The following is a 9,522-nucleotide window of genomic DNA, read 5'->3' on the forward strand; positions in this document are numbered from 1 at the left end:
ACTTGTGACTGGCACAACTTAACCATATTATTAGTTCCTCCAAGTTTGGATGATGCTGATTCCAGAACTATCGTTCAATTCACTTAATTAGAACTTCATTAATTCCACACAACTGGTTTTGGATATCAAGCTCTAGACCATTATCAAGTGTACGAGGTCTGTTCAAAAAGTTCCGGAACTTTGACCACAAAATTTTTCTCCGTTTATCATTTACTTATTGTGCTTGGTCTCCTTCGAAATACTCTCTTCCACAATTGATACACTGCTCCCATTGCCATTTCCACTTCTGGAAACAGTCTTGGTATGCCTCTTGCGAGATTACATGAAGCGACATTTTCATTTGTCTCTCTATCGTTGCGAATCTTCATCCTTTCAAAGGGGTTTTCAACTTTGGAAGTAACAAAAAGTCCGCAGAGGCCGGGTCTGGAGAGTATGGAGGATGAGGCAGCACAGTGATTTCGTTTTTTGTGCAATAGTCATACACCAACAGGGATGAATGTGTGGGTGCATTACCGTGATGCAAGAACCATGTATTGTCTCACCACATTTCAGGTCATTTCCGTCTCACATTTTCTCGCAGGTGTTGCAACATGTCCCGACAGTACCATCGATTAACAGTTTGTCCCTGAAGTACGAATTCATGGTGAACTGATCCTTCAAAGTCAAAGAAAACTATCAGCATGGCTTTGACATTTGATGTGATCTGATGAGCATTTTTGGTCGTGGAGAACCCTTCTTGACCCACTATAAAGACTGAAACTTGGTCTCAACATCATAACCATATACCCACGTCTCATCATCAGTTGTTGTTGTTGTTGTTGTTGTTGTTGTTGTTGTGGTCTTCAGTCCTGAGACTGGTTTGATGCAGCTCTCCATGCTACTCTATCCTGTGCAAGCTTCTTCATCTCCCAGAACCCACTGCAACACACATCCTTCTGAATCTGCATAGTGTAGTCATCTCTTGTTCTCCCTCTACGATTTTTACCCTCCACGCTACCCTCCAATACTAAATTGGTGATCCCTTGATGCCTCAGAACATGTCCTACCAACCGATCCCTTCTTCTGGTCAAGTTGTGCCACAAACTTCTCTTCTCCCCAATCCTATTCAGTACTTCCTCATTAGTTATGTGATCTACCCATCTAATCTTCAGCATTCTTCTGTAGCACCACATTTCAAAAGCTTCTATTCTCTTCTTGTCCAAACTATTTATCGTCCATGTTTCACTTCCATACATGGCTACACTCCATACAAATACTTTCAGAAATGACTTCCCGACACTTAAATCTATACTTGATGTTAACAAATTTTTCTTCTTCAGAAACACTTTTCTTGCCATTGCCAGTCTACATTTTATATCCTCTCTACTTCGACCATCATCGGTTATTTTGCTCCCCAAATAGCAAAATTCATCTACTGCTTTAAGTGTCTTATTTCCTAATCTAATTCCCTCAGCATCACCCGACTTAATTCAACTACATTCCATTATCCTCGTTTTGCTCTTGTTGATGTTCATCTTATATCCTCCTTTCAAGACAATATCCATTCCGTTCAACTGCTCTTTCAAGTCCTTTGCTGTCTCTGACAGAATTACAATGCCGTTGGCAAACCTCAAAGTTGATATTTCTTCTCCATGGATTTTAATACCTATTCCAAACTTTTCTTTTGTTTCCTTTACTGCTTGCTCAATATACAGATTGAATAACATCGGAGATGTCTCACTCCCTTCCCAACCACTGCTTCCCTTTTCATGCCCTTACAACTACCATCTGGTTACTGTACAAATTGTAAATAGCCTTTCGCTCCCTATATTTTACCCCTGCCACCTTCAGAATTTGAAAGGGAGTATTCCAGTCAACATTGTCAAAAGCTTTCTCTAAGTCTACAAGTGCTAGAAACGTAGGTTTGCCTTTCCTCAATCTAGCTTCTAAGATAAGTCGTAGGGTCAGTATTGCCTCACGTGTTCTAACATTTCTACAGAATCCAAACTTATCTTCCCCGAGGTCGGCTTCTACTAGTTTTTCCATTCGTCTGTAAAGAATTCGCGTTAGTATTTTGCAGCTGTGACTTATTAAATTGATAGTTCGGTAATTTTCACATCTGTCAACACCTGATTTCTTTGGGATTGGAATTATTATATTCTTCTTGAAGTCTGAGGGTATTTCGCGTGTCTCGTACATCTTGCTCACCAGATGGTAGAGTTTTGTCAGGACTGGCTCTCCCAAGGCCGTCAGTAGTTCCAATGGAATGTTGTCTACTCCGGGGGCCTTGTTATCATCAGTTATGATTCTCTTAAGGAACATTTTGTTCTCATCTGCACAATCCAAAAGCTCTTCACAGATTGCGAGGTGAATGTCTTTCTGGTCTTGACTCATGAGCCGTGAGACAAACTTTGCAGCAACACAATGCATTCCTAAATGTTGTGTCAGGAATTCATGACATGATTCAACTGAAATGTTACATTCTTCTCCAAAGTTTCAGACAACTAGTCTTCGATTGGCACACACAATTTCATTGAGATTCCTGACATGATTGTCATCTGTAGATGTTAAAGGGCATCCTGAGCAAGGGTCATCTTTAACTCCTATCCAGTCATTTTTAAACTGTGTGAACCATTCATAACACTGAATACGACTTAAGCACTCATTGCCATAGTCTTCCTACATCATTTGATGTGTCTCTGTAAAGGTTTTCTTGAGTTTCATGCAAAATTTAATGCAGATACGTAGTCTCCCTAACTCTGCCATCTTGTAATTCGTAAACTGAGCGACACAACATTCTACTCAATACAGCTCTAAACAATAACTAACAGACATACAACAATGAAATGTGTGGTAGCTACGCATTAAACACCGGTGTGCACAGGGACTTCAAGCGCATTTTGCTCTAACACACCATTGGTGCGAAATTATGAATGTTCGGGAATGTTTTGAACAGACTTCATTTATTATGCTGCAGAGAAGCAAAAGGCTGAAGCCAGTTGTGTAGACATAGTAAAGTTTTGGTGACTTTTATCTAATTATCCGGATCCTTTATCAGGCCTTTTACTTCTTATCATTGTGACTGGAGAAGAAGTACATCCTGCTTATAATCCTTCTCAGCCCTCTGAAAATAATATTCTGCCACAGATCAATTTACAAAATACTCTAGTTCATATCTATGCCACACCTTTTCCCAACCTGTTTTACATGAATCATACTGCTGTGGAAGACATAAGTACAAAGCCTGTCCAAAACACCAACCGAGCACATCATACGGCAGTCTTTTCACAGGAATATCCTGCCCTATCAGAGGCAGGCCAACCTGTGAAAGCAGCTGTATCTAATTATTGTAAAAATTGGGGTTAATTTCTGTAAATCGAACAAAACTGATCATCTTAATGATGTAAAACACAGTGCTTGAACCTATTCACAATTAAGTAATCATTATTTCTGAATACAGATTGCCTGATGTCATTGTTTCACAGTTCTAAAAAATATGTAAATGCCATGAATACATACAGTTAAAAGCAAGCAAAATTATGTGGTGACTTACACATTAATTTCTCCAATCTACCACTACATTCACTCGATATAAGCAACCTGATGGCTACATTTAATATGGAAAGATATTGTGTGTAATCCCACTAGAATAGCTGCTAGTTTCAGTAGCACTATTGATGCAGTTTTTATATTATTATTATTATTATTATTATTATTATTATTATTATTATTATTATTTACCAATAAGCCCATTAGGACTACACAGAGCACTTGGAGGTGGGTATTTGCTTTTCTTTGTACCCATATTTATTTTGTTCTCTTTCTGTGAGCTTCCTTTCTGTGCTCATACAATATTGTCCCAGTCATCTTCTCTGGTTTTTCCTCTTGGTTAGCTTGCCATTTGCTAATTTTGGACCTGAAGATTTCGCAGTTTTGGGCATCTTCTGGAGTAATTTGTAATAATTTCAGATCAGTTTTGATCTTGCCAACCAATTTCATCATGTCCGTTTTGGCATTCCTCCTGTTATCAAATAACTGACCATTTGTTTTTCAAGTTTGTCTGGGTTCATTCTTTTAATGTGTCCATAGAATCTTAAAGTGCATTTTCTAATGTCACTGTGGATGTTTGTGTATTGTTTGATTTCCTGATTGCTTCTGAGTTGGTATTGTTCATTCACAAGTGTTGGGCCTAGAATTTTTCTTACAATTTTGCGTTCCTTTTTCTCAACATTTTCATTGTAAGTTTTCAATAAAGACATTCTGGTTTAATTACTGTGCTGTAGTTGTTCCAATTAGGAACACAAGGAAACACATAGCCATTAAATAAATGTGGTTTAATGGTTCACAGATCAACAACAACAACAACGACAAGTGTGGTCACAAGTCTCAAATTGGTGTTTCACAACTGAGGGCCCAGGGAGCCAAGGTGTGATGACCTTAAAGAGGCACTGTCTCCATCTGGGGTTGCTGAAATCATGCTGCACATGCACTGCAGTCTTGTCTTGTTTTTAATGAATCTCCAAGGTCTGAAGTGTAATTTCATTCTTGTCAAGTAAAGGTCTGAGTCTGTCTTTTTGACTTGAACATTCATAACTTCTTTGTGGCTTGAATAAGAGACTACTGTATGGTCAGTTTCAATTCACCGATGAGTGAGTTAGGTGATCTCTGTTCCACTTTTTTTGAAGCATGTTGCAATTATTTTCAGATAGAATATATTGCAGAGTTCAGTTAATCTTCATCTGTTTGTTTGGTCCATTAAGTACTGGGAATTTTCAGTTGTTTTCCTGTAGTTTCATTCTTTGCCTACACATGGCGAATGGGAGTGACAGTAACTTCATCGTGCAACCACTGTAGATACAGTCAGAATTTATCTCTGAGTGAGAAGGGAACATTTCTGGTTTTGAAGTTCTTGAGTGTCACTGATGGGAGAAGAGGCACACTGGAGGAGGGTTGCATGAACACAGAACTAAAATGGAAAAGAGCTACATATTGCATGGCCAGGCATCCAATTCCAGCGTCATCATGCACCTAAATACTTAGGAGTCACTCTCGATAGAACACTGACATTCATAACTCACTGCAAAAACACCAAAATGAAAATCTCCGCTTGAAACAACCTATTTCGCAAACTAGCGAGAACACAGTGGGGATCACATTCACAAATTATTCACTGTTCTGCAATGGCACTGTGCTTTTCTACTGCTGAATATGCTTCTCCAGTCTGGTACAGGTCATCTCATGCCAGACAAGTAGACATTGCTCTCAACGAAACCTGCAGGTTGATCACAGGTTGCTTAAGACCTACCCCAACTGATAAGCTCTACTGCCTGTCTGGAATAGCGCCACTACAGGTACGCAGAACAGTGGCTGCCAACAAGGAGAGACTGAAAGTGGAACAGGACAGTGCCCATCCACTGCATGGACATAATCCACCACAGCAACAGCTGAGATCGCTAAAGAGCTTCCTGAGAACATCCAAGAAGCTCACCATTTCACCAGAGAAGGCAAGGCTGGAAGAAGTCGACGACGCACCTGCAGATGCCAGGAGCTGAAGAACTACCACCTGGACACAACGAGAGCTGGCTGGTGTGGAAATATATATATATAAAGATGAAAGGATGTGGGTTTTAAGGGAGAGGGTAAGGAGCCATTCCAATCCCGGGAGCGGAAAGACTTACCTTAGAGGGGAAAAAAGGATAGATATATACTCGTGCACACACACATATCCATCCATACATATACAGACACAAGCAGACATATTTAAAGGTCTTTTCAAATTTTAGTTCTGTGTTCATGCAACCCTCCTCCAGTGTGCCTCTTGATGGCTGTGAGCGATAGAGAGTCCTCTGAGTGGGAAAGGTCAGATTGGATGTAGGACACATCTGGTAACAGGTCCATCCTGTCGTCCACCGCTGCATCCAAGCGAGCCATATGCACACTTCAGCCTACTGGCCAAATTTCCTGCAAGAGGTGTACTTAGCACACTCTTAGTGGATTTGATGGCTGTGGTGACTAATAAAACACAGGCTGCAACAAGGAAAATGTTGAGGGTAGCATCTGGCCACTGAGTCTTTGCCTGCACCATGTGAATTTGACCTCGATGGATGGCATGACTGGGGCTGAGGTCGACATGCTGGTTGTCTCCGGCAGGGTGGCTGATGATCTTAAAGGCTTCAAAAGCTTGAATAATAGGGACCTGTTCCTCAGGAATGATTCTTCAATTTAAGGAGATCCATGGGTGGTCCTTCATCAGGACCATATACAAGAATCATATCCCAGACCAAGAAAGCCACATATGATTTCTTACACTGAGGATTACTACGCTGGAAACAGCCACAAGATAAACCATGGAGGCAGGTAATCCATTCAGGTAAGGCTGTTCATTAAGTTTATAGCAGCTGAAAAACTTGCAGTGAGCTGCCACCACGTGCAGCTGGGAATGAAAGTATTTCTACAAACTGGACCTCAACTCATCGCAGGGGAGAATGTGGGGATTTGTCTTCCGGGTTACGTTATTGCAGGAGGTAGTAAATGTATGGGTCCATGTATGCCAGAACGAAGGCGTGCTGCCAGATATTATTTGTGAAGCTGTGGGCTAAGAAGTGCCATTCCATGTGTGCAACACTGTTCACCCACGGCTCAATCTTCTTGTCAAACTGCTGGAACGGCAGGGGAACCTTCCAGAAGCCCTTCACGATGGAGTTGGAAATGGGAGAGGCAGTTGGAGATTTGCAGAGGCGATATGAGTATGGTTGGCAGCCTCTCAGGCAGGAATCTGTGGGTGTACTGCATGTGCTGGGGCAGTAACAGCGCGTAGGAGAGACATTGTCTGGTTCCGTCACGCTGGAAGCAAGGTGACAATAATTATACTTGAAAGTGGAACTGCCGGAGCATAGCCCAGGCGTCGACCTAAATAATGCTCGGTTCCCAGGATACTGCATGTACTATTTTCGGTTGTGTGGTCCACGGAGGAGAAAATGTCTGCAAGACCAGTGACCTCTGGTGGTGCTTAGGTTGCTACCTGGTGACTGGACAGAGCACGGCCTGAACAGCTGCCCCCTGTGAGTTCTGTGCCTGCATAACCCCTCTGTGGTGTAGGTTGCTGGCTGAGCATCCACAAGGCCTCGATACAGCACCATGTGTTGCCAGTGCTGGTATCAAAGTTTGAACACCTACATTTGGCACCTCTGTGTCATTCTTTTATTAGCTTACCACAGCTTCAGTCCTCCTCCTTGTCTGATTTCCCATCCACCCTAATAGAAACGTCTCTCTCCATACTGGTGCTTGAGTGACTTTTCGCCCTTTCTGACACATCCTTTACACTTTGCATCTCCTCCTTCCTAGTTGCCTCCCCTGAAAAATCAGTTATCAGCTATTTGTATCTGTTTTCATATTAAATACAGAAATTTTTATTTGTTACTACTTATTAGTAATAAAACAATATTTGTTCATATCCCTGGTTCTGGTCAAGCTCCAGTGGTTTTGTCAAAGCTCATAACTGTATGTCTAGATATTTCATGGATCAGTACTGAATGGAACACACACGCACACACACACACACACACACACACACACACACACACACACACACACACACACACAAGCTTTGTTCTTTGTGTGCCTGTTGATGACTCGGTGCTTTCACAATTTGGTGAGTTGTCTCCTTTATTCCCAGAATGTTTACATTCTACCAGAACTTTCATGACCATATAAAGGTATATTTCTGCCTTCCAACGTTAACTGGTTTTATGCATGTTAGCGTTTAATTAACCCCCACCCCTCTGCTATTTAATGTCTCTCCCCTTTCCACTCACTTGTAGTGTTTATTTGAAATTGCTTTAATATTTCATCATTACTGTTAATTTACCATTTAAAAGGTTGTTTGAACGGCGGAGCCCAGGTGCGCCCTGCTGACGGACAGAGTGTACGAGACCTGACCTCACGTTTGGAGGCTGCCTACCACAGTCTGCCTTGGCAACTTCCTAATGAGAATACTGCTGCTCTGTCACTGTATGAGTCCTGGCTTGGTGGAAAAGGAAGCAGTAGATGTCAGTCGCTGCTGCACACTACTTTCCATCCTGTTGAAAAGACTATTACCCCACTTAATATTAAATGGTGACTGTTCCTTACAATAGTTTATACCTTTTATGTAAAAATGTTTGTATTTATTTGTAAATACAGAGTACTGTAACTTTTTCCCATTTTATTTATTATAAGATCCTGTTGACTCTGATCGTAGTTCTTAAACCACCTAAATCCTTTTAGCGAAATCTATGTTGATTGCGACATGCAACTTGAAACTATTTGAAGCAGCTCTCATGATAGAGTTTGTTCCAGCACTATGCATATGATGATGGGGGAACATTATAAGCTAATTTCATTACATTACAAAATCCAAGCATTATTAGTGATCAGAATTTCAGGAAGCATTGTTTTAATATACAGTTGAGGAAATAAGAAGTAAGTGAACCCTTTCCTAGAAGGACTACACAATACAATGAAAAACCATAATAGTTACTCCAACATAAGAGAGGACATGCGAGAGTTCATCATTTGAGGCAGTAATATCAGATTTAGCGAAGGCAAATTCTTGTACATGTCATCAGATGACCAAAACGAATTGTGAAATGATTTGGATAAGATATCTGTATGATGCGAAAAGTGACATTTGACCCTGACTAAAGAAAAGTGAGGAGTTATTCATATGAGTACTAAAAGAAATCTGTTGAATTTCGATTATGCAATGAGTCACATAGATGTGAAGTCTGTAAATTCAACTACATACGTAGTATGTGCATCTACAACCACAACGGAGGAGTATCTGTTGAAACACCAGACAGACATGCAGTTCCTGAAGAGGAGCAACAGCCTTTTCAGTAGTTGCAGGGGCAACAGTCTGGATGATTGACTGATTTGGCCTTGTAACACTAGCCAAAATGGCCTTGCTGTGCTGGTACTGTAAAAGGCTAAAAGCAAGGGGAAACTACAGTCACAATTTTTCCCAAGGGCATGCAGCTTTACTGTATGGTTAAATGATGATGGTGTCCTCTTGGGTAAAGTATTCCGGAGGTAAAATAGTCCCCCATTTGGATCTCCGGGCGGGGACTACTCAGGAGGACATCGTTATCAGGAGAAAGGAAACTGGTGTTCTACGGATCAGAGTGTGGAATGTCAGATTCCTTAATCGAGCAGGTAGGTTAGAAAATTTAAAAAGGGAAATGGATAGGTTAAAGTTGGATATAGTGGGAGTTAGTGAAGTTCGGTGGCAGGAGGAACAAGACTTCCGGTCAGGTGAATACAGAGTTATAAATACAAAATCAAATAGGGGTAATTCAGGAGTAGGTTTAATAATGAATAAAAAAATAGGAGTGCAGGTAAGCTACTACAAACAGCATAGTGAATGCATTATTGTGACCAAGATAGACATGAAGCCCACGGATACCGTAGTAGTACAAGTTTATATGCCAATTAGCTCCACAGATGAGGAAGAGATTGATCAAATGTATGATGAGATATAAGAAATTATCCAGGTAGTAAAGGGAG

General features: G+C 41.0%; 1 protein-coding gene across 1 annotated transcript in view; it reads left to right on the forward strand.

The window, feature by feature from the left end:
* The window catches only part of LOC126282244 (probable cytosolic Fe-S cluster assembly factor CPIJ010948), a 60,109-nt gene extending 51,934 nt beyond the window's left edge, over nt 1–8,175 (forward strand). The window contains exon 9 of the mRNA XM_049981835.1: nt 7,857–8,175. Within this exon, the coding sequence (XP_049837792.1) occupies nt 7,857–8,098 (242 nt within the window). The 3' untranslated portion in view covers nt 8,099–8,175. The remainder of the gene's footprint in view (nt 1–7,856) is intronic.
* The last annotated feature ends 1,347 nt before the right edge of the window (nt 8,176–9,522 follow it).

This window comes from Schistocerca gregaria, chromosome 1 (assembly GCF_023897955.1).
Source record: "Schistocerca gregaria isolate iqSchGreg1 chromosome 1, iqSchGreg1.2, whole genome shotgun sequence".
In the NCBI taxonomy this organism is placed as follows: Eukaryota; Metazoa; Arthropoda; class Insecta; order Orthoptera; family Acrididae; genus Schistocerca; species Schistocerca gregaria.